This window comes from Python bivittatus, unplaced genomic scaffold, assembly GCF_059951505.1.
Source record: "Python bivittatus isolate LINGU-HERP-01145 unplaced genomic scaffold, Pbiv_v1 ctg000690_np1212, whole genome shotgun sequence".
NCBI classification, from domain to species: Eukaryota; Metazoa; Chordata; class Lepidosauria; order Squamata; family Pythonidae; genus Python; species Python bivittatus.
In genome coordinates, this window is record NW_028277096.1 from 16,508,339 (window position 1) to 16,535,841 (window position 27,503).

Genomic DNA, 27,503 nt, shown 5'->3' on the forward strand with positions numbered 1-27,503 from the left:
GTAAAGTGGAATGTGAGGATTTTGCTTGTGATCTGATTGAGCAGCTGGTATAATATTCCTTTCCTTTCCTCAGTGACACTTCTTACTCTACTTTTAAAATTATAATATGAACCGTCAGAGCAATGTTTTTCAAACTTGGGGTGGACTTCAACTCCCAGAATTCCTTCAGCCAGCATGCTGGCTGGGGAACTCTGGGAGTTGAAGTCCACACAGCTTAACGTTGCTGAGGTTGAGAAATACAGCAATAAGTAGTTCTTGCAGAAGTTTCCTATTGAAATTCTTACCCTCTTTCCCAGGTTCCAGAAAGCTCTTATAATCCGGCTTTAGTCCCAGTCCTGGGGTTAATACATTGTTGTATTTTGGGAGCCCCTGTTTTGTTTTGTTTGATTTGTGTTGCTTTTAGATCGCTTTAATCCGGGCTGTCTGTGCGGTTTTTATGTTTTATCCATTTTTATGGATTAGTTTGGTTTTGTACGCCACGCAAAGTCCATTGGAGTTCAGCTTAATAAATAAATTTAAGTTATTTTAAATATAAATTTAAAATAAATAAATAAAATCTGGGCGAAGACGCTTCTAAATAAAATCAGCAAGATTTCCTTTCAACGCAGTAATACATTTAAAATAAGTGAATGAATGAATAAACTGGAGCGAAGGCGCCTCTAAATACAGTCGCTTTCAACGAGATGCTCCCAAGGCTTAATGCGAACCCGGAAGTTTCATATCCAGACGGTGAGAGGCGTTCCTCTATATTTTCGTATCTCTATCTGTTATCCAACGAGAACCTGCGGAGTCGGCTCGGAGGAGACCTTCCGGAAGGCCTGGGTTGCGCATGCGTCCCGAGAAGGCTGGGTAAGAGAATTCGAAAAGGTTGCAGCTGTAGGCGGGGAGTTGCGAGGCGTGGGGGTCAGTTGGGGAGCGGGTCTAAGGCGTAAATTGGGAGGGATGCAGAAAATGGGGAAAGATGCATGCTGGAGGAAAGCAAAGGGGCAGATTGCGACTGAACATGCGCAGGAGTCTGCTACGCAGTCGGAGGCCCTGCAGAAAGAGGCATTTTCAAAGCTAAGGGGGAATTAATTCTCAGTTAGTAAATCTCTATTGCTCCCCGTCCGTGGGACCACCCAGGTTAGTAAAAAAAATAAAAAAAAATCATTTTTAAACTGGCTCAAATGTTGCGGACTTGCCACTTCTCATTAGCTGTTGGTATTTCTGCCTGGAATCTTGCAAGATCTCGTGAAGTTTCGGGGAAGAAGCTTATAACTTTTAATTATGTATTTATGGTTTTAATTTGATGTGAACCGCCCAGAGTCCCCCATTGTGGGGAGATGGACGGGGACAAGTCAAATAAATAAATAAGCTAGTCTTGTAAGATTTGGGCCAATATCCGTTTTAAAAAAAAGAGCTACAGAGCAGTAGTATTTCCCTCTACCTTAAAAAATACATTGAAGCGAGGGAGAGAGCAGATTTCCAAGTGGCTGAAAAGTTGCCACTTACTTAAAAAACCAGAACTCCATTGTAAGTAAAAAGGATAAAGTGTGACAATGTGTGTGTAGATGTGCAGGGGTGCAAAACTGCCCCCCCCCCACACACAAAGCTAATAGGAGCAAAACAGTGCAGAGTATTTTGGGAACTACATTTCAGTCCTAGATCTTTCTGCCCAAATCCTGGTTTAAGAAAAATTAGGAGGCAAAAAGTAGATAAACCATACAATCGGTTGCTTGTAAAATTGATACAATTAATTATTGCTAATGCACCTTGAAAAGCAGCAAACACTTGCCCGGGCAGCTCTCTTCTTTTTGCCGGCATGAGTAAGACTCACTGAACACGGTACATTTCTTAGCATCTGCAGGATTCACCTTGGTGTAAATTTTCCTTAGCATTGCTGTGGGAGAGCACATTCAGGTATGCAGTGGGGGAGCCCAGCAGAGAACAGCCTAGTTCTTATGGGGGAGCGGGCTCTTGGTGTTCCCCAAGATCAGTTTTCACTAGTGCAATTTTTCACTTAAGAAAAAACACGAACCTGAAGATAGATTCACTATAAGCCTATGTTGGGTTGAATACATCTATTTTACTCAGTGTTGTCCAAACTTGGCCACTTTAAGATGAGTGGACTTCAACTCCCAGAATTCCCCAGCCAGCCATGCTGGCTGGGGAATTCTGGGAGTTGAAATCCACTCATCTTAAAGTGGCCAAGTTTGGACAACACTGATTTTACTTTATGAGGAAAGCTAGTTCACACGCAATCCGGAAAGGAAGCTGTGAGAATTCCAGTTGCAGTTTCTGGAAAAGTATCCTGGTGTAACTTGTGTCTGTGTTTCCTGGGGCTTTTTAACGGTGGTACAGACTAGCTTAGAAAGATGATAAACATTTCATGAGTGAGGGTTTTTAAACAGAGCCAGAATCCCATTTTAGCAGAGATAACTGTAGCAAGAGATCTGCATCGATAGGGGTTGGGCAACGTGAACATTGAGAATCCTGCCAGCTCTATGAAGTTATGAAGTATTGCTACATAGGCCTTTTCTTCCAAAATACAAACTTCTGAGTTTATAAAGGCTTAAAAGTTTATCGTCTTCACATGACACACTGGCCAAAAACTAAAACAAGTGTTTCTAGCCTAAAATGTTACAGGAACTCAACCCAGAAAGTTAATTCAGGAAACCATGGTTCAGTGTAAATACTAAAGTAAGCTTTTTGCGGGGGGGGGGGGGGGCTGGCTCCTGGCAACTGCCTGGACTGGTCCCTGTAGTTTTCTTGGCAAGGTTTTTGGAAGTGGTTTGCCCTTGCCTTCTTCCAAAGGCTGAGAGAAAGTGACTGGCCCAAGATCACCTAGCTGGTTTCATGCCTGAGTGAGACTGGGACTCACCATCTCCCAGTTTCTAGCCTAGAGCCTTCACAACTACACCAAACTGGCTCTCGTGTGGTTTTTGGGGACCAACTTTTTAAAAAAGGTAATTCCCCCCAGATCATCTCCCCAGGTACAGTAAATTTTCCTGTCTTATTTTATATAAGGTTGCTTCCTCCTCCTTTTCAGCCTGGCACAGTGAGTCACTAAGAATTAGGGAAGGCAGCCCACAGATTTGAGCTGCAATTCCAAAGTGTGAAAATGTAACATTTGCACAGCAACGTCAGCCTTGTGCGCAGAACACATAAATCAAAGTGGGTAGTAAAGCCCCTGGAATTGCAACTTGCAGCCAATAATCAGACTAAGAGTAGGGATAAAAATGTTCCAATGTGGGTGTTAACAGTGCCTTTAGGTAGATGGGTGGCTTTATAAGTTTGTTTAATAAATAAAATAATAAATAAGGGCAATATTACCCCCCCCCGAAAAAAACTACCTGTGCATTCTAGTTGTATTTACTGCAGGACTTTTAAATACAATTAAAATTTAGAGGTATAACAGGCTGGAACAAACCAAATATTAAATTAGTAAATCTAAGCTGTTTTTAGAGAATAGTCCCTCCAAATTGTGTCTGGTCTTATTTATTTATTTCTAAATTTTTACTGCCATATTTCCCAAGGACCTCTGGCTGAGTCTAGTTAAATCAAAATGTTACAACTCAGTAAATCAGGGTCATAAAAAAGATCTCAAGAGTAGAATTAAAACTGATATGACTTGGCGGCCAGCGACTAGATGCTGAGCCCTAGTTGCTCTTCTGAAAGGCTCCATTTTCAGATCCTCCCTGAAGCTCAGGAACAAAAGTGCCGTCCGGATCTCCAGCTGGAGGTTATTCCAAAAGATAGGTTTTGTTCCTGAAAAGCACTCCTTTCTCGCCCCCAAATCTTCTGGGAGGGAAGGAGCCTATAGCATGTCCACCCAGGGGTAGGATCCCTTTCAAGTCAATGGACCTTCAGGTACCTGAGTGCCAAGCCTTGTAGGGTTTCAGAGATCAATATCAGCGTGACTGTTTGCAGTAAGGACTATGGAATCTTTGGTGCTCTCTGAGCTTGGTTGTTTGCTTGCAGACATTTCATAACCCAACTAGGTAACATCATCAGTGCTAGTGGGCACCAGCACTGGCAGGGCAAGCTATTGTATATAAACAGGGAGCAAACCCCACACTCTCACTGATGATGTTACCTAGTCAGGTAATGAAACGTCTGCAAGCAAACAACCAAGCTCAGAGAGCACCAAGGACTCTACCGTTCAACTCTGAGCTACAGATATTCTCTTCTATAGGTAAGGACTGCTTGCCATTCTGTCACGTGAAATTGCCAGTCTCCCCTCTCAGCCATGGAAGTTCCGTGAGAGACTTTGGGCAAGTCACTCTCAGCCCGATTTACCTTGCTGGGTTGTTGTGGGAAAAAAAGGAGGAAGAAGGAGCACTCTATGATGTCTCAAGCTCCTGCACAAAAGACATGGTCATGGGTATCTGCAAATATGGTGCAAAAAAAAAAAAATCAAGATGGGGATGATGCACATTAAAAAGGATGGAATTTTGATCACACCCTTGCGGCTGCCATTTTGACTTTTTTTACCATACCCCCTGGACACCCCTGGGTGGGGTAGTAATCTAATAAACCAGTAAACATACAAGCTATTCTTTTATCTGACAACGTAAGCCAGAAGAAGAGAGAACACATTTTTTTCTCATAGACGGAAAGAGAGCTGAGGAATTGCAAAAAAGGAAGAGAGAGGTACGGTAGAAGGAAGGGATCATTTTAGGCAGCGCTCGCTGCTGCTGAAGACTTGTTCAGGGCATGACTCCTGAAGCAGAACTGGGTGAAGTCCAAAGACGACAGAAGGAAGAAGATGGGCAATGAGGAATGTTGCTTCTTGATGTAGATGGCCCCCAGGGGAGGCTAAAGATAGAAAACACATCCTGCCAGCCTCAGAGATGTTGCCAGCCAACATAATACCATTACTTAACTCCAAGCGAGGAGGGCTGTAGAAATAGCTTCACACATAGTGGGATAGACTTTACTAGAGGAAGAGAGCTATGGAACAATAGTGAACCTGCTGATTCTTGGCCAGACACACCTAAATCAGGTCTCTGCTCTACCGTTGTATGCTGCTTACCAGAAGGGCAACAGGAAGGTGAGAGAGTCCAGCAGAGACCAGTATAAAGGGCTTAGAAAATTGCTGTTTGATTTAAAAGCATCTGAAATGCTTTTCTTCTTCTTTAATTAACGTATAATTAAAGGGAAAATTCACAAGAAGGATTTTGGGTGTGCTGCGTGTTGAATCATTTCCCATGAACCCACAAAGCCCTCGTGACAACCAGCCCTTGGAATTGCACTTGGAAGCCTTTTGGCATCTGACGCAGTGCCCACAACACTGGTGTTGTATGTGAGTAGCCACTCTCACCCAAAAACGTGGGCTGCTGCATTTTGTTTCAGTTGCAGCTTCTGAATATTGTGCTGTGGAGTGCAGTGGAGTAATCTTGCCTGTTGTCTTTCTAAAGATGGACGAGGGAACAGCAATTGGTGCGTGTCCTGTTTCCCCAGAGAAGTTGCACTTGGCAGGCCAATAGGAGTTGCTACGATTTTCTAACAGCGCAGCTACAACCTGTTAGCCAGCAAAGCAGAATCAGGGTCTGTCACAGCCAACAGGCAAAGTTGCAGGAGGAGGTTCAAGAGAATAGCAAGACCAGAGTACTGTAACAAGATCAGAGCACAGACCATACTGTTCAAGCTGTCAGTCCTAGGGAGACACAGTAGAGCATAAAAGGTGAAGAAGCTGTTATCAGGTCATCCCTAGCTGGCCAGCTTTATATCCTAGATTTCAAGCTCCTACTCTAAATTGGTTGAATTTTAGGTTCAGTGCATGTGATAATTTCCAAGTGAATTGGTGCTACCAAGAGCCTTTCACCCTCAGGCTTTCAACATGCTCCAATAGAAGAGAGTAGCTAAAGTTCAGGATTGAACTGTGGAATTCTTGGTGCTCTCTGAGATTGGTTGTTTCCTTGCAGATGTTTATCAAGGAAGAAGAAGAATCAAAGAACCACCAAGGAGGAAACCACGCACATCCCAAAACTGGCAGGGCAAGCTATTGTACAGAAACAGGCAGCAAACCCCACACTCACTTGCACTGATGATGTTACCTAGTTGGGTCATGAACGTCTCCAAGCAAATTAACCAAGCTCAGAGAGCACCAAGAATTCCACATTTCAACATGGTATTGTCATTGCTCTCATGGACTTGGGGGATGTTTGGGAGAGTCTTGCTTGGAATCCGGAATTGCAGGAATCATGGTCCTAGGAATTAGGACCGGTTTTTCTATGGCTTTCCTGATGGTCCTTGGCCCGTCAATCTTCAAGTCTTGCCCAGCCTTCTCCCCATCATCTCCAGAGGTGGCCTCTGCGGGGGCCATGGCCATATGTCTTACATGGTTTGCTTTCACTTGTTACATTTCAGAAGAAAGGATTGAGTTCTAGGATTTGTACTGTGACTCATTTAACTGCCTCCCTGCAAGGAATTTGGGTCAGCATCCCAGGTTCTTCAGTAAGGCTGGGTAGATCCTTCAAAAGAGGAACTACAGAAGGAAGCAGATTCTTCATGCACATGTGTGTGGATCAATCCAGGAGAAGGTACCAAAGCAGTCACAGGAACTTGAAAAGAAAACATGGCTGCTCTAATTATCCAAAAAGAAGTGCCTTTATACATTTGCATGCCTTATGAAATGCCTCTTTCAAATCATTTGCATTGTCCACACAACAACTATGTGATGTTGGTTTCATTGAAAGACAGAATTGACTCTGAATCCACCAGTCAGCTTCAGAATCAAATGGGGATTTGAACCTGCTTTTGTCTACTCCCTAACTACTCTTTCTCATTATATCTCTTACACTGGATTCATGATTAAGTGGTCCCCAAGTTTACTTGAGAGCCATTTTGGTCTAGTGGTTAAGGCACCAGGCTAGAAACCAGGAGACTATGAGCTCTAGTCCCACCTTAGGCACAAAGCCAGCTGGGTGATCTTGGGCCAGTCACTCTCTCAGCCCTGGGAAGGAGGCAAGGGCAAACCGCTTCCGAAAAATCTTGCCAAGAAAAATGCAGGGATTAGTCTAGGCAGTTGCCAGGAGTTCTCCTCCCCCACCAAAAGCTTACTTTACTGTTTGCGCTGAACCATGGTTTCCTGAATTAACTTTCTCGGTTGGGTTCCTGTAATATTTTAGGCTAGAATACACTTGATTTAGTTTGTTGCCAGTCTACTGTGTGAAGACAATAAACCTTTAAGTCAGTGTTTCTCAACCTTGGTAGCTTTAAGATGTGTGGACTTCAGCTCCCAGAATTCCCCAGCCAGCCATGCTGGCTGGGGAATTCTGGGAGTTGAAGTCCACGCATCTTAAAGTTGCTGTGATTGAGAAACACTGCTTTAAGCCTTTATGAACTCAGTAGCTTGTATTTTGGAAGAAAAGGCCCATGTAGCAATACTTCCCAGCTTCATGGAGGTGGAAGGATCCTCAATGTTCATGTTGCCAAACCCCCTATTGATGCAGGAGATCTCTTGCTACAGTATCTCTGCTAAAAGTGATTCTGGTTCTGTTTAAAAATCTTCATTAACATAATGTCTATCACCTTTCTAAGCTAGTCTGTACCACTGTTGAAAAGCCCTAGGAAAAACTTCCTAATGTTTATATGAAGTCCCATTTCTTCTGCCGCGAGTCCTTGGTTCAACATGTCCTGCCCTCTCTTCCTAGAGCTGTCAGTCCTTTGAGGTAGACCAGACTAGGAAACCAAAGTCATGCAGACCACTACTGTATTACTTTTATTATAAGGTTATAGAAACAGAATCTCCCAAGTTTGAATGTGCTTCCCCCCTCCCTCCCTTTATCTTCATGAGAACTAGGGAGGTCTTGTCTGAGACACTTTCTCAGGTTACAGTTCTGTTCCACCCTGGACTTAGGTTTCTTTTATCTAATCCTTGTTTTGGTAATGGCTCTTCTTCCTGTTCCTCAAAGTCATTCCTTCTAACCATTACAGGAACATTTCAACTCCCATCACCCTCTGCTCTGTGGGCTATGGGGTGCCAGTGGAGGTCTTGCCCATTGCAAGAGACTGACCATGTTCCCAAAGAGTTACAAAATGCAAATAATGGGTGGCCAGAAATGGAGTCCCCTCCTCCTACTAAACTGCATTTTCTCATCTGGTGCCCAAAGATGCACCATACTGCAACTGCCAGAATTTTGAGCCAGGGGTAGCCAATCACTAGGCAGTCTAAGAAATCTGGAATATATAGTCCAAGGCATTCAGGAAGCCCAGGGCAAGGGAGGCTCTTTCAAACCCGGACTGTGGCACATGAGCTCTTGATTGCAGCCACAGCCTCAAAATGTCCCCTGGCTGCTGATTCCACGACCTAAAACTTATCTGTTGCAGGCGCCAGGGAGTCCTTGTGCAATCTGGGCAGCCTAGAAGGTGGTTGTGCATCATCATGTTGTCTTCTTTCCTTCCATAGCTGATGGTGGAAGATGGCTCCTCTCCCGGGGGTAGAATTGGTAAAGACCCCTTTGCAGTTGTACCGCTACCTGCTCCGTTGCTGCAAGGTCCTTCCTGAAAAGAACCTCCAGGATCATTACAAGCACACAATCCGGCAGGTCCTGTTGTTCCCCTTGGTGCCTTGTCTGAAGTTGATCTACACCAGTGTTTCTCAGGGACTTTAAGACCTGTGGACTTCAACTCCCAGAATTCCCCAGCCAGCATGAAGTCCACAGGTCTTAAAGTCCCTGAGATTGAGAAACACTGATCCAGACCTTCCAATCATAGAGAGATGAGTCTGGGGAACATGCAACAGACCTTATGGCTGCATAGACCTTACCTTGGTTCTGGGATGGCCCACTTTTCTGTTGGTGGAGATCATGTCCTTGCAACAGAGCCTCTGTCTCATTGCCAGCCTGCTGCTGAAGCAGGCTGAATCTGAATCAAGGTGTTCTGGCAGGAAAGTGGGATGTTCCATCAAAAAACCAGAAGATATGCAGACATTCCATGCAGACGGTCTATTGCAATCATCTTTGGAGGGTCTACATTCATTCTGGGAGTTGAAGTCCACATGTCTTAAACCTGCCAAGGTTGAGAAACACTGGCCTAGGGGAAGAGCCAGGTTTTCAGGGCTCTTTTAAACATGGCCAGGGTGGGAGCCATACAAATGACAAAGGGAGTATTGGTCCAGAGGACAGGTGCCATGATAGAGAAGGCCCGCTTCCTGGGTCCCATCAAACTATTCAATCAAAGGGATCTGGAGCATGCTGACTCTGGGGGACAGGTAGAAAGTACTGAAGACAGGAGGGCCCTCAGACAACCAGGCCAAGCCTTATGCCTTGAAGTGCTTTATAGCTGAGAATCAACACCTTGAATTGCAGCCAGAAACCTACTGGTAACCACAGCAGCTTGCAAAGCAGAGGTATTACACGTACATACTGTGCCCTATCCATAACTGCCCGTGCTGCTGCTTTCTGGACTAAATGTAGCTTCCAAGCAGTCTTCAAGGACAGCCCCATCTTGAAGAACATGCCCTTCTCCCATCTTGTGGATAGGAGGGAAGAAGAACAACAGGGATGTGTGAATAAGCCCTTATGTTAGAGCAGTGTTTCTCAACCTTGGGGACTTTAAGATGTATGGACTTCAACTCCCAGCATTCCCCAGCCAGCATGGCTGGCTGGAGAATTCTGGGAGTTGAAGTCCATACATCTTAAAGTTCCCAAGGTTGAGAAACACTGCGTTAGAGCATAGGGGCTTCCATGGATCCCCTTCCTCCTCCTGCTTTGCAGCCTACTGTCTATCCTCCAAGTGCCTCATCATCTTAGGGACTAGGAACTTTCTCATCTCCCTTTCAAGGTGGTTGTAGAATAAAATGAGGTGTGGGATATAAATTGTTCTATGCATTCAGTCATCTGTGGCAAAACTGTGGCCACTGGGGACTTTTGCCCTTTCAAGAAAGGTGGCACTCGCTGTCTGAACTGGCTGAGTAAATATCAACTGCTGCCATGGCTACCTGTACAAGCCACTGCTTGCTATTTGACTGACCACCTTTTGGTGGGGGATTATTTATTTGTGTACTTGTTTATTTGCAGAGCTTCAAAGTTCATGTCGATGAAGACAGTCCTGAGAGGATCCAGCAGATTATCCAAAGGGCCATTGAAGATGCTGATTGGGTCATGGAGAAAGTAAGTGGTCTGCATCCCGTCATCTTTGCCAGATGTTCAGAAGTGTTGCTCTCCAGTAGTGACCTGGATTCTCCTGGCTGGGCAACTGCAGCTGAATATCTGGCTCCAAACACTTTAAACCTGAGTCAGTTTCCAGAAGGGTGGCGGCTGCGTTAGCCTTTCTGCAAATGTATTATAGCAATGACAAATCCATTTCTTTATTTGCTTCTCGTCAATATGTATCTCCTGCCATGATGCAGGATTTCCATGATGGTTCACCCTCAGCAAAATGTATTGCAAAAAAGAACGTGATAAAACCTCTCCCGCAGCACAAAAATACCATCACAGTTCAATTTCTTTATTGTTTTTCTGTCTGAAATGGTAAGCCACCCAAAGTCATTCTGGAGTTGGGCGGCCTCCAAATTTAAGAAATAGATAAATTCAAAGCACCAGTAAGTTTTTTTTTTTTAAATCAAATGTTTAGTTCCCACAAAAAGGCAACCCATACTGAACCACTCTGATCAGTGGCATCCACAAAGGGTGTGTGTGTGTGTTAATAAAAGTCAAGATGGTGGTTCTGACTGAAGCTCCACCCCCTTAGTACATACATAGGGGCAAAGTGCATATGTACAAACAGATGGAACTTCAATCACACAGTCACCACTGCCATCTTGACGTTTTTGACCTGCAGATGCTCCGACTCAGATCCCAGATGCCTAGGGCAACAAAACCATTGTCGACGTCTTCCTGAAGCTCAACAGTATGTAGATGCTCTGCTTTAAGGGTCAAGCTGTTCCACTCACTTAGTACCAGAAAGGGGGGTGTCTATCTGAAGTACCCCCTCTTGAGCTGAATGGAATCTCAGCACCCACAAAAAGTTTTGGAAGCCTGGTCAGTATAAGAAGCATTGGGACTTCCACCTAAGGCAACATTCCCTGACTCTTGTCAGCAAAGACAGACACAAACCTGCCCCATCAGAAGGGGCCTAGTGCAGGTAGTCCTCGCTTAACGACCACAATAGGGACTGGAAAATTCATTATTAAGTGGGACAGTTAAGTGAGTTGTGCCTGATTTTACTACCCTTTTTTTTTTTTGTGGTCATTAAATGAATCATGCAGTTCCCCATTGATTTTGCTTGCCAGAAGCTGGCTGGGAAGGTCGCAAATGGCAATCATATGACCCCAGGATGTTTCAACCATTGTAAGTGTGAGCTGGTTGCCAAACACCCGGATTGTGATCATGTGACTGCGGAGGTGCTGGGATGGTTGTAAGTGTGAGGACTGTAAGTCCCTTTGTTCAGCACTGTTGTAATTTCAGTCCCTAAATGAATGGTCATTAAGTGAGGATTACCTGTAACACCTTTTCTGACTAACACCTTTTATTAAAAGGCATAAGCTTTTGTGAACAAGAAGTGCTACCAGAGTCTTGGCTACCACAGACTAACATGGCTCTCCTGCAAAACCTGCCCCATGTAAGGCATGAGGAGCAGGTTCTTTCCCTGGCATTTCTGAAAAGCTGGATGGGCTTTGAAGAGTGTATTTAAAACCTGCCCCCTCCTGCAGGCCTAATTTGGAAGGCTCTGGAAATGTTGGCTCCAAGACGTCCATTTTGCTTCCAAAGAGGAAAAGCTGATCAGCAAAACATAAGAGAGCTGCTGTTGGGTGACCCACAGCCTCTTCGGAGGAAAGCGTGGGGGAAAATGCCACTTCAATGACAGAATAGGGGCCCCATGGAGCAGAGGCTCCTGATCCCAGCCCTAGCCTATCCTCCAAACTGTGACACGATGTCAGCAGTCAGGTGTTATCAGCAGACCATGTGAGTGAGATCTGCAAACCAGCATCACAAATCAGGATTCTCAAGTTCAGAAACGTTCCACCACCTATCCTGTGGCTGTAGTTATATTTAGGTTTTAAGCAACATCTTAAGCCACTTCTGCTTAAGTGTTCTACTTCCTCGTAAGAGGTATTCTCCTGCCTTTATCTTTTGGCCCACATCTGCAACCCTCTCTTGAAGTCACCAAGAATTCATTTATAAATATATATGCTTCATTTCAGTAGAAGCTCTCTCATGCAGCCCCCCAATCCCATAACACTTTGTTTCTAAAGAGAGACACGTGCGATCGAAGAGAAGGGACTTAGAGGTTGTCTAGCCCAATTGCCTGCATAGCGCAGGATCTGCTGCAGAACCGATTGATTTATTCTTCCCTTGATCGATATGGGTACCCAACTGCAAGATTGACTCTGGGCGACTTACAGTTTGAAGAAACATTAAAAAAAAGGAATTCAAAATAAAAATATTGTATAGAATAATATAATACATCCTTGGAACATACAAAATAACAGGTTAATGGAATAACAGAATAACCATCACAATAACAGAAATAACCAAGCCCAACCAACACATATTCCATTGAAGGTTCTTACATTCTGCATAGGCTCATCCCATGATCTGGCCCAATGTTTGGGGGAAGAGCCAGGTTTTTAGAGCCTTGTGGAAGGACAGAAGGGTCAGGGTCATCAGACCCACAAGGGGGATGATGTTCCAGAGGGCAAGGGATGCAACAGAGAAGGATCTTAGTGCAGGATCTCCAGAGCTTCCCTGCAAATGACCCTCCACCTTTTGCTTGAAGACCTCCAGCAAAGCAGCAATGAAAAATGTGCTTGTTTTCCAACCTGCTGTGCTTCACGTGTGTTGGATCACAATTCCAGCTGAGCTGGCTTTCTTTTGAGCAGTTGTCACTGGGATAAAACAGCATGTGAATGGCAGAAAAATGGCATGGGGGTGCCAGAGTTATCACACAGACAGTGAAAACCAATGTAATAGCAAACCTGATGGTTGCCAAAACAGGACAGATGAAAAACAAGCCGGAGTTCAGATGAGGGGGCCAAGCAGCTGGTATGTTGGGCTGTGGTACTCCACCCCATCTTTTCCCCTTCAAATCTGAATTGTTGCGTAGTGTGGTTGAGCAGTCTACGAATGTAGCAAGCATCATAACTAAGCCTGTGGGATCAGTCTGGCTGACTTTGTTCCAGTAACATGCCGGTGCAATATGCCAGCTTGGCATTAACTTTGTTTTGGTTTTTTTTTGTGCCTAGCTTCTTGTGGGAATGCAACCAAACCACGCAATGGGTTTTATGACTAAGTTACTGCAGTGCTTGGTCCAAAGGACCACATGCTGCTGTGTCAGGTCTCATAGGAAACAGCTTTGTATCTGAATGATTTTTATATAAACTTTCAAATAAAAGGATATAGAATGTAGGCTTTTAGGGTCAGTCTATTTATGAATATTTTATTGATCGTATTAAGATTAATCATTAGTATTACTAACACGCTTCTTTAATTTTCTTTATTAATCTCCATCTTTGGACTTTTCTTCCTCTCTCTTCCTCCCCCCTCCCTTCCTCCCTTTAGTATAAGAAACCAAAATAAGGCAGAAACAGTTGGTGGAGAAATGAAGATTGTTTCTTAAAACGCTTGGACTGAAGAAACCAGTTTGCGACAGTAGCCGGTTCATTGGAACCCCACTGCTTTCTGTGACTGTAAAATGTAAGAGGGCAAACTCAGATTCAACCAGCTGCTGGCATTTAGGAACTTCTTTTGATGGTCAACCTTTAATAGATGAGGGACAAGCTGTCTAGAGTGACTGATCTTTAGTAGTTGAATTTTTTGAGCTGAAATGACATGGCCTCTACAGGGCTTGGAGCAGGAGTCATCATGAAGTTGTGTTTCCACAAGATGTATTCCACGTTTCCACAGGGTTTAGATCTATGCTCTATTACTGAATTTAGTTTATGTTGGTAGCATGCAGGAAAATGCATTAACTTTGGATCTAGGGCTGCTGTTTACACTGGAAGCTGTATTAAAATCAAGTTTTGATTTGCCACAACTGCTTCTTATTCCATCTCCTGGAGATACTATGTGGCATAGATTCAACCTTCCCATTCACATCTGTGAAACATCCAGGTTTAAATTGTTAAAAATGGCAAAAATCTTATCACATTAGGTTCTCATTTTTCTTATCTTTTGGATAAGTGGTGTCTAGATGCTGATAAGTGAAATGGGATCCTTTATCTAATGAATATTTCCCAAAATAGATTGTGTGGGACACATTGCCTTTGGTATGTAGAAAATAAGGAATAGATAAAATGGTGGAGACATCGACCCCTCCATATACCATCACAGAAATGAAGAATTTGGAAAGATTATTATATATTATTAGTCTTCTGAGCACCAAGAGTCTTGTTGTGGGTGCTATAAAAATTTGATTAATCAGTGAATCAATATTATTTATCACACAAGTATCACCGTTCTCTAAGAACACTTGAGGCATCATACATGTTTTGTTTTTGCCCCTGAATGCTCAGTGGCATTGTTTTTTGGCCTTCTGAGACAGCTTTTGCATAGATGTTAAATGTGGCATTATAATTACTATAATTATACGATTTTCCCCTCTTCAGATTCACTCTATCCTTAGCATTTTTTTGATGGCAGATTTTTAAGGAGAGGAGTGTCTATGGAGCGATAATTTTGGAACATCTAATATGTAAAATATCTAACAGCAGCCCACTCTAGGAAGAAGAAGAGCGAAAGAGGAAAAAGAGGAAGGATGGGTATTTTTGAGTGTGTCAAGTCACACACGTACAGCCTCAACTTTTTCTCAGTGCAAAAAAAGTAAATGTTGCAAGTGTTCCACAACAGGGTATTTGACAAACTTTTAGAGCAGAGTTTCTCAACCTCAGCAACTTTAAGAAGTGTGGACTTCAACTCCCAGAATTCCCCACCCAGCATGGCTGACTAGGGAATTCTGGGAGTTGAAGTCCACATACCTTAAAGTTGCCAAAGTTGAAATACACTGGTCTAGATGACCTCTCAGTTCTATTTCAACTCAATAGTTCTAGGTACCGTATTTATTTGTTTATTAAGCAAATTTACATGGCTGCCTAACTCACACATGGTGACTCCGGGTGGCTTACAGAGTTAAAACCCAAATACAAAAAATCAATAACCCCACCCCGACCCCCCTGGCGGCAACAAACACATTCAAATTAACCATTTGATCGACTCCATATCAGCCTGGGGTCCCCAGGCCCGTTGACAGAAACATGTCTTCAGGGCCTTTCGGAAATGTATCAAGATAGGGGCCAGTCTTATCTCTGGGGGAGTGATTATTTATTTATTTATTTATTTATTTATTTATTTATTTATTTATATTTCAAATTTGGACACCGCCCATCTCATGAGGAAGTGACTCTGGGCAGTTTACAATAAAAACAACAAATATTAATTACAATACAATAAAATAGTATAAAATACAATAAAACCAAATACAGTACATAAATAATATTCCATAGGGAGGGAGTCACCACAGAGAAGGTCCTTTTTCTCAGTCCCACTAGATGTATCTCCCTCATTGAAGGGACCCACAATATACCCTGCCTCCCCACTCTGGTGGGCCAGGTAGATGTAACTGGGGAAAGGCGGTCCTTTAAATAATATATATTTGGTACAGCTGAATTGATTCATCATTTAGATTGATTGATTGATTGATTGATTGATTATGTGTCAACAAGTCAATGTTGACTCTTAGTGACCACATGGATTTTCTCCATGACAATCTATCCCTTACCTGGTCCTTCAGGTCTTCCAACAGTGAACATTTATATTAAGGTATTAAAAAAATAACTTAATTATATACAGTAACTGATGGAGCAGGGAATGGAAACAGCAGTAATTAAAAACAAACATTAAAGGACTTTGTCAATGAAGAAATCCTATCCAGACAGTTCTTCCAGCTGTTAAACTGGTACAATAGGATCTTGCTACCTTAAGGAAGGTTTTTCAGTGCCACCAGTTAGTGTCACCTGACAGCCAAAATGAACAGTTGAGGAAAAAAGTGACAAGAGATCCATTCTGGGGCACTGTTGGGTCCAACAGAGAGGGAGTAGAAGAACAGCTTTGTGCCAGTGGAGAAGACCGAAAAGGCAGTATGGAATGGAATCTGCAGGTGGAAAGGGTGGACTGAGCAGAAAAATCTGGTTTAGAAACTGAGCAACACACCAGATCACAAATAACATGGCGTTTGCAAGATCGTTTGCAGGGGAGAAAACGATGACCACCAAGTTGCTGAAGAAAAATGGCACACCAAGCCATGCCAGCACCCTATTTTTTGGTGAGCTCTCCCAATGCTATATTGTAAAGAATGAAAAAAATGTCCTAAATCTGGATAAGCAGAAGCCCATCTGGCCATTCTCCAGGGACCCAAATTTATAAGAATAATTTGCTTTTTCTCCAAAAGCAAAGAAAGGGGGCAAAGCGAGTTTTAAAGCTCTCATTAAGGAAGGGGGCAAGCCCAAAACATGAACAGAAACAGTTTGTGAGAAGAGAGATTTGCTGGGGAAAGTTGATGCTCAGCAGTGGATGCTCTCTGGGTGACTTTTGACTACTTGCTCTCTTTCAGCCCAGCGTAACTCCCGGGGTTATTGCGATGGGCATAAATTAAGGGTGATCTCTCTCTAAGCCTCCTTGGGTTCCTGGAGAAAAAGTGGAATATAAATCTAACAGATTAAAAAAAACAGCTGAGGGGCTGAGTATGTTTTGCAGAGCTGCCAAGAAACATTTTGCAACCAAGCTGCAGAGCAAAAAAAAAATAAAAACAGATGGAGAAAATGCAGCTTCATAGTCGCACCATGTTGAGACTCTGCTCGCATTCAGGACCGTAGAGCTGGAGGCACTCCTTGCCCCCAGCTCTGGTGAGGATGCTTTGTTTCCTGTAGATGTTGCCATTTAATTATATTATGCAAGTAAATGACACACAAAATTACAGGAAGCCAGAAAGGCTGAGCATACCTTGGACTTTTCTGGAACGGGAAAAAAGAGAATCTTGTTGATGAGTGAAGACCAGAGAGATAACTTTCCAAATTGGCCCATCTAGCGTGGCATTCTTTGTACCAGAAGCAGCGAAATTCTTTTCTTCAGATGTCTGCTAAGAGATGGAGCCAAGTTCTTCCCTTCTCCTCCCTTTCTGTTTTGTGCACATTCTTTCAGAAGTTGAAGTTTGAAGTCTTTTTTCACAATGTCTGTATCTCAAACAACACCTACAGGTCTCTGGTGTAGAACAAAGATCAAGTAGAGAAAGAATGACTTGACCAAGTTTCTAAAGAGGTTTGTGGTTGGGTGGGGTTCTGACCACCAAACTTCACAGTTCAAGTCCAATTCATCCTGCACTACACTAACTCTCAGGAAAACACAGTCACGCTGTCTTAGGTTGCAATGATACACTTGTTGCCTACCACTGCAAGCAAGATCCAGTGTGCTCAAGTGAAATTTACTTCTGAGTAGACATGTACCTGTAGGATTCAGCCACAGGAGCCGAGAGAATACACTTGGTTTTGGCTTGGAAATCCCAAACATCTCTACTGGTCTGATGAAAAATGTTAACTGAATATTTTTCAGTTAAGATAGTTGTGGGAATGTATTTCCCCTTATGAGGACACTGTTCTCGAGAAGGTATAAAGTGTTCTTGACCTGAATGTGACTTTCCCTTTTTTAATCTGTCAGCAGCGAGAGGGCAGAGCGAGCAACTTTCTGAAGAAAGAAAATTTTCAGATCAACCCTTTTCAATAAGGTTGGATGTTTTTACAGTTTTCTTAGCGATTTCATGGCAAACGAGATAGCCACTTCTCTGTGTGAATGCGCTTTTGGGAGTTTTTGTGCACCAGCAAAGAGGAAGAGGGACAGCCTATGGCAGGGTTTCTCAACCTTGGCAACTTTAAGGCGTGTGGACTTCAAATCCCAGAATTCCCCAGCCAGAGGGACAGCCTATGGCAGGGTTTCTCAACCTTGGCAACTTTAAGGCGTGTGGACTTCAAATCCCAGAATTCCCCAGCCAGCATGGCTGGCTGGGGAATTCTGGGAGTTGAAGTCCACGCGCCTTAAAGTTGCCAAGGTTGAGAAACCCTGGCCTATGGGAAGGCTAAAGTGTTCTCAGTCATTAGGGACATTGATCCCAGGAACAGCTGGGGCCTACAACAAGGATTTACAGATTTGATTGCAGGCTTAGCCACACAGCAACCTTAAGGTGCTTGTCTGCCATGCTAAACCCAGCTGGAGGTGAAGTTAGCTTAAGAAACTGCTGTCCAGAATGCAGTCCGTTGCTCAGCTTGGCCTGTGATGCCAGCCAGGAGTTCTGTCTGGATTGGGTGGGTCTGTTTTTTGCCCCTGTCCAGCTTTTGCAATTTTTTTTACCATCTTTGATTCTTGTTTCTTCTTGTATTATTTTATTGTTCCTTTAGTGTTTTTTTTTTTTTACTGTGAATCACCTAGACCTGTTGGGAGTTGGGCAGTGTGCAAATTTAATAAAATAAATAAATCAGTGAGCTTGGGTTCCCCTGTTTCTTTTCTCCTCCTCCTAATGTCAGTAAAGTAGGTGTCATTTGTGTTCCTTTCTGTGGGTGGGTTTTTGCTATTTATGATCCTTTCCTATGAGTTTCCCTCTGGTTTAAACTTTAGAGGTGAATGGAGATGGCCCTGAAGAAGGTATTCAACAGTTGTTAGGCAGCTATCAACTTCGCCCTAAAAGCAAGGAAGGAGAGGAAGAAATTCAAGATTTCCCCACCTCAGTGCTTTTTGGTGTAAGAGGGAAGAAGAGAGAATCTCTGTAATGCTTTCAAGATTTTTTTATTTTATTTATTTATACATCACATTTATATAGCCGCCCATCTCACCGAAACCAACTTTGGCCAGCATACAACAATTAAAATAAAATAACAAGTCAATAAAAACAGGCATGATAAAAAGATAAAAGGTTATTATTGAAATAAATAATATTTTAATTTAGATTTTAAAATCTACAAACCCCACTGAGAGAGATGAATATCGATTACAGGGGAGCCATCTAACAATGTCTCCGGGTCCCAAAGGCCCCCAGGCCTGATGACACAACCAGGTCTTGAGGGACTTCCTAAACGACAGCAGGGAAGGGGTGAACCTCACTTCAGGGGGAGAATGTTCCACAAGGAGGGAGCCATAATCATTTTGTTATTATACCTGCATCTTCACTCACACCACACACACACGCACGCCACTGTCAGCAGCCCAGGTTGAACTAGATGCTTAGGACTTATCCATGTGTCCTCCTGCTTGCCTGGGTGAGGTCAGCCATGGAAGGCAGTGATTGGTGAGGGGGGGGAGGTCCATACCTTTAAGTCCACACCTGTCACAGCAAATGCTAGCCAACTGGAATGGGTCACTTGCCTAGAACAAACTGAAGCGTAGAAAGTAGACTGACACACACACACACACACACACACACACACACACAGACCCTTTAGGATACATTTCTTCTGATGCAAAGCAAGAAAAGTAACGCAGAAGTTGCGTTTGCCACAGGCCAGGGGTGGTTCGTAGATGACGTCTGTCTTCCTACCCTCCAGAAATGAGTGGGCCACTGCGTGTCTAAATATTTCTGACTCATGCACTTCCCTCCCGACATTGTGCTAATTGTGTCTGGCTATAAATATAAATCGGAAGATTATTTGTATATGATGTAATTGTGGTGGACATGCATGTGATGTTGTGTTTATACTGCTACCTAAAGAAATTATGTTTGGACCATTTTTTATACCAAGCTACCAGATATAGCAGTGTTTCTCAAGCTTGGCAACTTTAAGATGTGTGGACTTCAACTCCCAGAATTCCCCAGCCAGCTTGCTGGCTGGGGAATTCTGGGAGTTGAAGTCCACACATCTTAAAGTTGCCAAGCTTGAGAAACACTGAGATAAAGTATTGCCCACTTTGACAATATATAAAATCTTCAATGTCTTTCTCACCATAACTGGATGAGAAATCTTTAGTGTCTTTGTCTTCTAACTGAGGATGCCAAGAATGAATGAACTTAGAAAATAAGAACAACAACAAGAAGAAGAACAATAACCTGTCCTGATTTTCCTTTTAGCAGGTGACCTTGTTCTGGGCTTAGAAGCTAAGCAGGGTTAGGCCTGGTTACTTCTTGGATGAGAGACTACAAAGGCATCCCAGAGCTGTCATGGAAAGACAGAAGCACCTCTACGAACGAAATGGCTACTCAGTTCCATATTGTGGCCAAACTACATGGACTTGTAAAAAGTTGGATTCAACCTGATGATATCTTTATTATGATAATTAGATAATCATCTCCTCAGCTTAATAATCCAAAATCTCTGCAGAGGTATATGTCCTCCACCACATTATGGCGATCTCTGGATTTTGATTGCTTTTGCCCAAAGAGTGATCATTACAGAGAATAAGCATCTCCACCCAACTATGTAAGTTGGGCAACCTAGATAAACTCCAGAAATCAGATGACTTGTTCCTTAAAGTGAATAAACAATAGTTTATCATCTCTAAGTCTGTAAAATCTCAGGAAGATTCTAAGACAAATAAGATAAGATAAGATAAGAATAAGATAAGAACTGTGTGAACTGAAGAACTCCACAGAAGGAATTGGAAGTATTTCCATTCTGCTGCAATGCATGGGCTTCGTAGTTCAGGCCACCCGTAGGTCCTATGCAGTCCCCTCAGTCCTATTCTTCTGGCCCTCAGAGTGTTTAGAGATGGCACTTCTGAAATTAGGGACTAAAGAATCAATTTTGGAGTTAAGCCTACACACGTGTGTGTGTGGGTGCACGTGTGTGAGCAAATGAATATCCCAAGGGGAAAATTGAGGGTAATCTTGGGGTAGTAATAAGACTGAAGCACATAATAAAGAAGACAAACCTGTGTTGGCTTACTGTGCAAAGAAGAATGAATGAATCAATATGCTCATGGTGGGGGGGGAGATGGCAGAGGGAGGTTATTTTTGCCCACATGGATGGGTTACTGACTCCTGACAGCTTTGGATGGCTCAGGTGCATCATCTTTTCACAGGATCTCATTAAAAACTTGTGTGATAGACAGGTGAGGTCAACGTTTAATCCAATAAGAGGAAAGCTGAAAGGCTGGCTGATAAAACCAGGCGGGCTGGTTGAGGCATTTGGGATTGTGGTGTTTGTTAGAAATGTGAGATTCCAGCTGCCCACATCTAGCCAGGTGCAGCTTCCTTTCTCATGCTTGTGATGGAATTTCCTTATTTCCAACGAGCCTGCTGGTGAAACGTCTTGGCAGTGGTGCCCCTGGGCATTGCTTAAGCATTTCAGCCAAAAGAAGATGAGCAGGTTGCTGGGCGAGGGGGGCCCCCAATATTCCATGCGGAGGCATCTTCAAGAGCTTCGAAAGCAATTCAAGAGGGGGCCTGGGACAGCACAATCCAAGCCCTGCCCCTTTCCCATGGACACTGTGCAGGCAACCCATGCAAAAAGAGAAGGCGGTGTTTTGATTGTGCAGTGGAAGCTGTTATCTTGACTTTTCCGACTACCCTGCCCCTGCAGTTGCCCGTAAGTCCATGTTACCAAAAGCCATTGGGAGGTTCTACTTGTTTTCTCAGGCCTTGATGGGGAAGGTTAAACAATGCTCAAATGCTCCGTTCCTGCTCTGTTGTCTTTCCATCATGGAACAGTGTCCGTGTGCCCTAACACATTTTATATGGGGGAAATCTCTATTGTCCCCTTACTAATTCTTGTCACCTTCTCACCTGTATTTGCTCCCTCAGTTGGTGATGCTGAACACTGAACTCAGTGGACCTTTGGCTTTCGTGCAATCGTAGCTCCTGTTTGCAGGAGAGGGATAGGACATCATACAGCTCCAGAACCAAGTCAATACCACATTACAGCTGTTCTGCACAGCACCACTGAAGTTCTACTCCCCAATACAAAGTTAGCAGGAAACTATGCTGGCTTAAAGAAGGGCTTTAAAAGACATCCGAACCCTGTTCTGACTTGGCAAGGAAGCAGCTTTGGGGTTCTGCCCACCTCAGAGTAGGACAGAAGCAAGAGCCACTTTGCTTAGCTGACCATACAGTTTCAAAGGGCTGAGAAACATGGTCCCTGCTCATACCACCAGTGGACAAAAAAATGACTTTTTGGTATTCACTGTGGATGGAAAATGACGTTATAGAGCAGATTATCCAGACAATAAGTATCTCAGCTGGATACCTTCATCTGGGCTCAGAAATCAAGCAGGACCAGGTATGATTAGTCCTTGGATGGGATGATTAATGATGATGATTATGCGCCATCAAGTTGTCGCCTCTTAGTAACCACATAGATTTTCTCCATGACAATCTGTCCCTAACCTGGCCCTTCAGCTTCTCCAAAGGTGCCCCATCGCCACTGTAACTGAGTCCCTCCACCTTGCTGCTCTTGTCCTCTTCTTCTCTTTCCTTCCACCTTTCCCAGCATCAGAGCCTTCTCCAGAGAGCTAGATCTTCGCATCATGTGTCCAGAATAGGATAATTTGAGCCTGGTCATTTGTGCCTTGTTGATTTGTCGAAGATCCATGGGTTTGTTTTCTTGGCTGTCCACGGTATTCTCAGGAGTCTTCTCCAACACCAAAGTTCAAAAGCATCAATACTCTTCCTATTGAGAGAGCACCAGGAAATCCCTGATCTGTAGGCTGGACCTGGAAGTTGAAAAAGCACCACGAGAAGGCGGCATCCGCATGTGCCTTGCTGTCTGCAGGGACAGGTTTTGAAAGCATCAGGAATCCAACTTGACAGTGACTTTACCTTTACCAGCAACAAAAGAGGAATCCATGATTATCAGCCTCCACCTTCCAGGGTGCGCATAGCAAAACCATTGACCTCCAATACACCTTCTCCTCTGACCACATCTCTCAGCTCCATTTCAATTTCAGCTGACTAGGAATCAATTCTCCTGAAGGTGCACCATGCCTTCTTTGTTCTTTTTAAAAACATTCTGGAGCCAGGAAGCAGCTGGCTAGGCACGTGCACACACACAGTTGCAAGTTTTATTATTATGTTGTACCTGTATATGTGGGTGTATGTGTATTTGTATCTGTCGATGTGTGGGAGATTCTTTTCTGTGATTAAATGGCACTTATTCCCAGGAAGGTAGACTGCTCTCAAATGGTGTGAACATAAGTGCATAAGACAGTGGTGAAAATTAAGTGTAAAATCATCTGGTTGTGATCCTGTACAATTATGCACCATCTTGGCTGTTTTCTGAGTTATAGCCTCTCCCCATTTGGGAAGTGGAGATGAACCTCCCGTGGGTTTTCCCAGCTGACTCAGCAGAGCAATCAATATCCCTGCCAAAGAAATTCTCCAACTATGAATTTTAGAAATCCATCTTGACACCACCAAAGCTGTTACGAGAAGGTGTGTTCCTCTCTCCCCAGCTACCCTTTCATGACATGGAAATGAGCAGCATATTCTATAAACGAATGAGTTCTTGCTCCCAGATACTTGGAAATACCCATTTTTAATCCTGAAAAGAAGCCCAGCCTTAGAAAATTGGAGACAAATCATCTGGAATTAGCAAACTGATGCAATGCTTTTTGACAGATAATGTTATATGGCCAATCTACGTGCAGTTAGTCTCTTGTTTGCTCTCCAGATGTTACTTGGTTGCATTCATTGAAAAAGCAGTACTATGTTACGAAAGTGTGAACCATAATTTACCTAGGCAGAAAATAAAGATTTTTTTTCTTAGCTACCAGGCAATGAACACGTAGCAAAATGAGTAAACAATGAAGATATTCAGGGATTTCTTTCCCCCAATAATGTGGGAAGGGCTGTGGCTTTCTCATCCACCTTGTGGGTTTCCCAAAAACATTGGGACACATGACTGAAATACACTGTGGTGCTAACCTGGCCTATCATAAAGAAGCAAGAACAACCAGGTTTGTTTCCTCCAGGTTTCTACCCCTAAGGATGCAAAGATATGCTTGAAGCACAACTGGATGATTTTCCTTTTGTGCAACTCTTTCTACCTCTGTGCAGTTAGGACCATCACAATGTTTGATTATGGCTATTATCTATATGACAAATCTGTAGCAAAAGTTCTCATAGCCCTTGGCATTCAGAGTCTAGTGCAGTTGACATCTAGAATGAGTGCTTCACATTGCAACATATGTTCTGTTTAAAAAGAATTATAAAAGAAAGGGATGGAAAGAACTTTGCTCCCTGCCATATCCAGATGCAGCTGCTGATATTGATGCAACTTGAATGTCCTTGATCGTTCTTGATGTTCTGGTAGATCGCCCAAGTATAGGATGGCTGAAAGCCATCCACACCATAGCTACTTAAATCCTAAAATCTTTGGGTGCTTAGACAAGTCAAGGAGCAACCTGATCCCAAGAGATCCCTTTTCTTGTAATAGACATCATGAGGAACTTCCATTTTCAAGATGTGATCCCAGGATCAACAGCTCTATATCACTTAATCCACAACTCTTTTTACCTATATTTCTCTGTGATCTGCCCATCATTCCATCTTCTCATATTATCGCTCCCACAAACATAAGATCTTCATCCTCATCCTCAGGATATGTATAAGCTGAATGCCTTCAGACTGAGCTAGTCATAAACAATAAACTTAGTTTGGATATAAGAAAACCAAAGAAAGATGTGAGTTAATGCTGTCTGAATAGTGAGAATCTAGATTTAAAATCTATAGCCTCACAGGGTCTGAAAGTTTACAGCTCCAGAAAAAATATCTGCATTGTATTCATAATAATTCTGCCATCAATCAGTAGAGTGAGTGATCGACTTTATTACTTAGAGCTAGGGACATGTGGCACCTGCCTAGATATAGCTAATAGTAAATGGAATGGAAAATGAAACTAAATGGGAAGAAGACTGTTTTTCTCCTATCGGATCTTATCAACTTTGCTGAATGATAAAATAGGGATGAGTAATACCAACTTCTTGTAACCTCAGAGGGACATGAAGCAGGAAACTAAATAATTGGTTGCATCAGATTCATAATGAGTGGGAGTTTCTCAAAAAAGGAGATACTAAAAGCTTACTTGCGAACTATTCTAAGGAGGGAGAAAAATGGAAGAGAGCAGACGAAGCCATTGGAGAGGCACGAAAAGCTTTGAGAAGATTGAAAAAGGGAAAAACCTATAGAAGATGGAAAGAGGGACAGATTGCCAAGGAACAGTACAGATCATCTGGGACTCTGGAGAATGCGTCAGGAAAAAAGGTGTCCACAAGGGAAGGTCACAAAAGTCAAAGTAGCACCCACAATCATGATATTAAAACTCCACCCCTTATGCACAGTGCAAGTTAAAAAGGGGGAGGCCTCAACCACACCATTGACAGCCATCATTTTGACTCTTTTGACCCTCCCCTGAAAACACTCATGTCAGGAAAGCTAAAACTCTGGGTGGGATCGGTGAAGGATGCTAAGAACCTTCTTTAGATGTCTTCAGAAGAAATGGAAAAGGAAAGAAAATCCGTGTCCCAACAGCGTGATGAAGATGGCAAAATGCTAATAAGTACAATAATTAAGAAAAGGCAGAGCCACACTCAACTCCTTTCCCGTTTAGCCTTCAAGGAAAAGTACAGCGAAACCTTGACTTAGCAGCCCTTGAAACCTTGACTTAGCAGCCCTTGAGCCAAATTTGTGTCACCGTTTCTGTCACTTGCGTCACGATCTGCATAACATACATGCTATTATGCAAATGGCATCCTTTTGCATCAATTCATGTTATTTGCCTAACGTTGCACAAATAACTTACTTTGACGTGAATGCTGTAATTTTCATGCCGTCATTTGGAATGACCTCATCCCTACAAATGATGTCATTGCCACAATAATGTACTTTTATTTTTCATGGACGGTCATAAATAAAGACACTTCCTCCCCTCAGTTAGTCTGTTAAAACAAGATTTCTCTGTATGAGTTCCACCAGGAAACTGTGAAGAGCAGGATTAAAAAAGCAGACTGAAAGAAATATCACCAGGAAATATCTATTTACTTTACTTTAAATGTTTATGGCCAAGTAAATTACATCATGGTGTAGTCAAAGAGCTTGCTGGTGGCCTAGCTGAATCTTTATCTTTGATAACACCCTGGAAAACTTGTCAAGTTTCAGATGATTGAAGAACTAGAGTGGTCCAGCAGTCTGGCACTGATGCCCAAGTATATATTAGAAAGAAATCAATGGGCAAGCCCTTTGAAACCAGTGTGGTAACAATTTCATGTTACCTGAAATTATGTAATTTAATAATATTACATATTACCTGCTGGCTGGGGAATCCTGGGAGCTGAAGTCCACGCATCTGAAAGTTGCTGAGGTTGAGAAATGCTGGTCTAGATGATCAAGAGCTGTGCCTCACCCATGAACGTGGACTGAGATTTTCTGCCATGTATTCTGAGTCTGAGTTAGTAGTTTGTACACTGTGATCCAACACTGTGATTCTTCATACCCTCCATTTCTGGGCAGCAAAAGAGCATCACCCAATTTTAAGATGTACACAACAAATACTCCTCATAGGATCACAAGTACAGATTTGGGGACACTACAGTTTTGGGGGCAACACAGGTGGCAAGTAGGAATGGTCTTCTCCTACGCTTGGGCATGTGGCAGACGAAGGCAAGGAAATGCACAGAGATGGAAAACTCTCCAGATCAGGCTGGGATATTTCTCCAAGGATACACCAGTCCTTTAAAATTCCCAAGGATGGCAGAGAACATTCTGGAGGGCTCATTTAACCTTTCACATATGTTTTGTGATGGCAGCCATTCTGTGAATCAGCAGGTCTTCCATGGCAGCCAACTTGCCATCACATATTCTCAACTTTTATGTTCTCACCAGTATAGTGAGATTTTTTTTTATTCTTCTTTATATCACAGCCGTTATTTCTAAATTTGTGACTAGACGTAATGCCTTGCAAATATATCTTTTTATGACAGGAATGAGACAGGCATGTCAGGGGAGAGGGGGGGCTTGTACCCTCACTGGGAATTTTTGAAAGCAAGTTATGGGCATTCTCACAGACTATTTTCCAGAAGGCAAACTGAACTGCATTTCCAGCTTCTGCTTCATGCAAATTGGTGTCCCAATTTCATGCAAATTGGTGTCCCAATTTTCCCCTGGTTTATTTTCTTTCTCCTCTTTATTTTTGGGTGAAGAATTTCCAGGTTTTTAGTGCCATCCAGCATCTAGGCACCACCCTAAATTGGTGGCAATTTTTTTTCCTGTTTTCTGTTCAAATGTTTCATTGCCCCTCATCAGACTCTATAGGATGAGTCAAGTGGCAAAGGAGAAAAAAAAAAAACAGAACAGGAGGGAAATTGTACCATTTTCCAGCTTCCATTAACTATGCAATCAAATGAACATATTTTCAAACATTCATTACGCACACACATTTGCATGGGTTGGACCTCTGTTCCCATAATCCTCAGCTAACCTGGCCGTTGCCATTTTCACTGAGTTATCCATCATGACTCCATGATCCTTTTCCCAATCAATCATTGCTCCTTGTGATGCTGCTAGCAGGTATGTGGAGTTAGGGAGTTTTGCACCATCTGGCATCATACTGTACT

The 27,503-nt window shown here is 43.1% G+C and overlaps 1 protein-coding gene across 10 annotated transcripts; it reads left to right on the forward strand.

Moving 5' to 3' along the window:
• Positions 1-211: 211 nt before the first annotated feature.
• LYRM9 (LYR motif containing 9) lies at positions 212-25,809 on the forward strand. 10 transcript variants are annotated; one of them, XM_088152272.1, is made up of 5 exons: positions 749-849; positions 8,393-8,531; positions 10,005-10,097; positions 17,634-17,700; positions 20,029-21,693. In XM_088152272.1, the coding sequence occupies exons 2-4, from the start codon at positions 8,406-8,408 to the stop codon at positions 17,697-17,699; spliced, it is 285 nt and encodes a 94-aa protein (XP_088008398.1). In that variant the 5' UTR covers positions 749-849; positions 8,393-8,405; the 3' UTR covers position 17,700; positions 20,029-21,693. The 10 variants fall into 10 exon arrangements, with proteins under 10 accessions (XP_088008395.1, XP_088008396.1, XP_088008401.1 ...); XM_088152269.1 differs by lacking the exon at positions 8,393-8,531 and having other exon boundaries at positions 212-849; positions 20,032-21,693; XM_088152270.1 differs by lacking the exons at positions 8,393-8,531; positions 20,029-21,693 and adding an exon at positions 18,585-19,758 and having other exon boundaries at positions 215-849.
• The last annotated feature ends 1,694 nt before the right edge of the window (positions 25,810-27,503 follow it).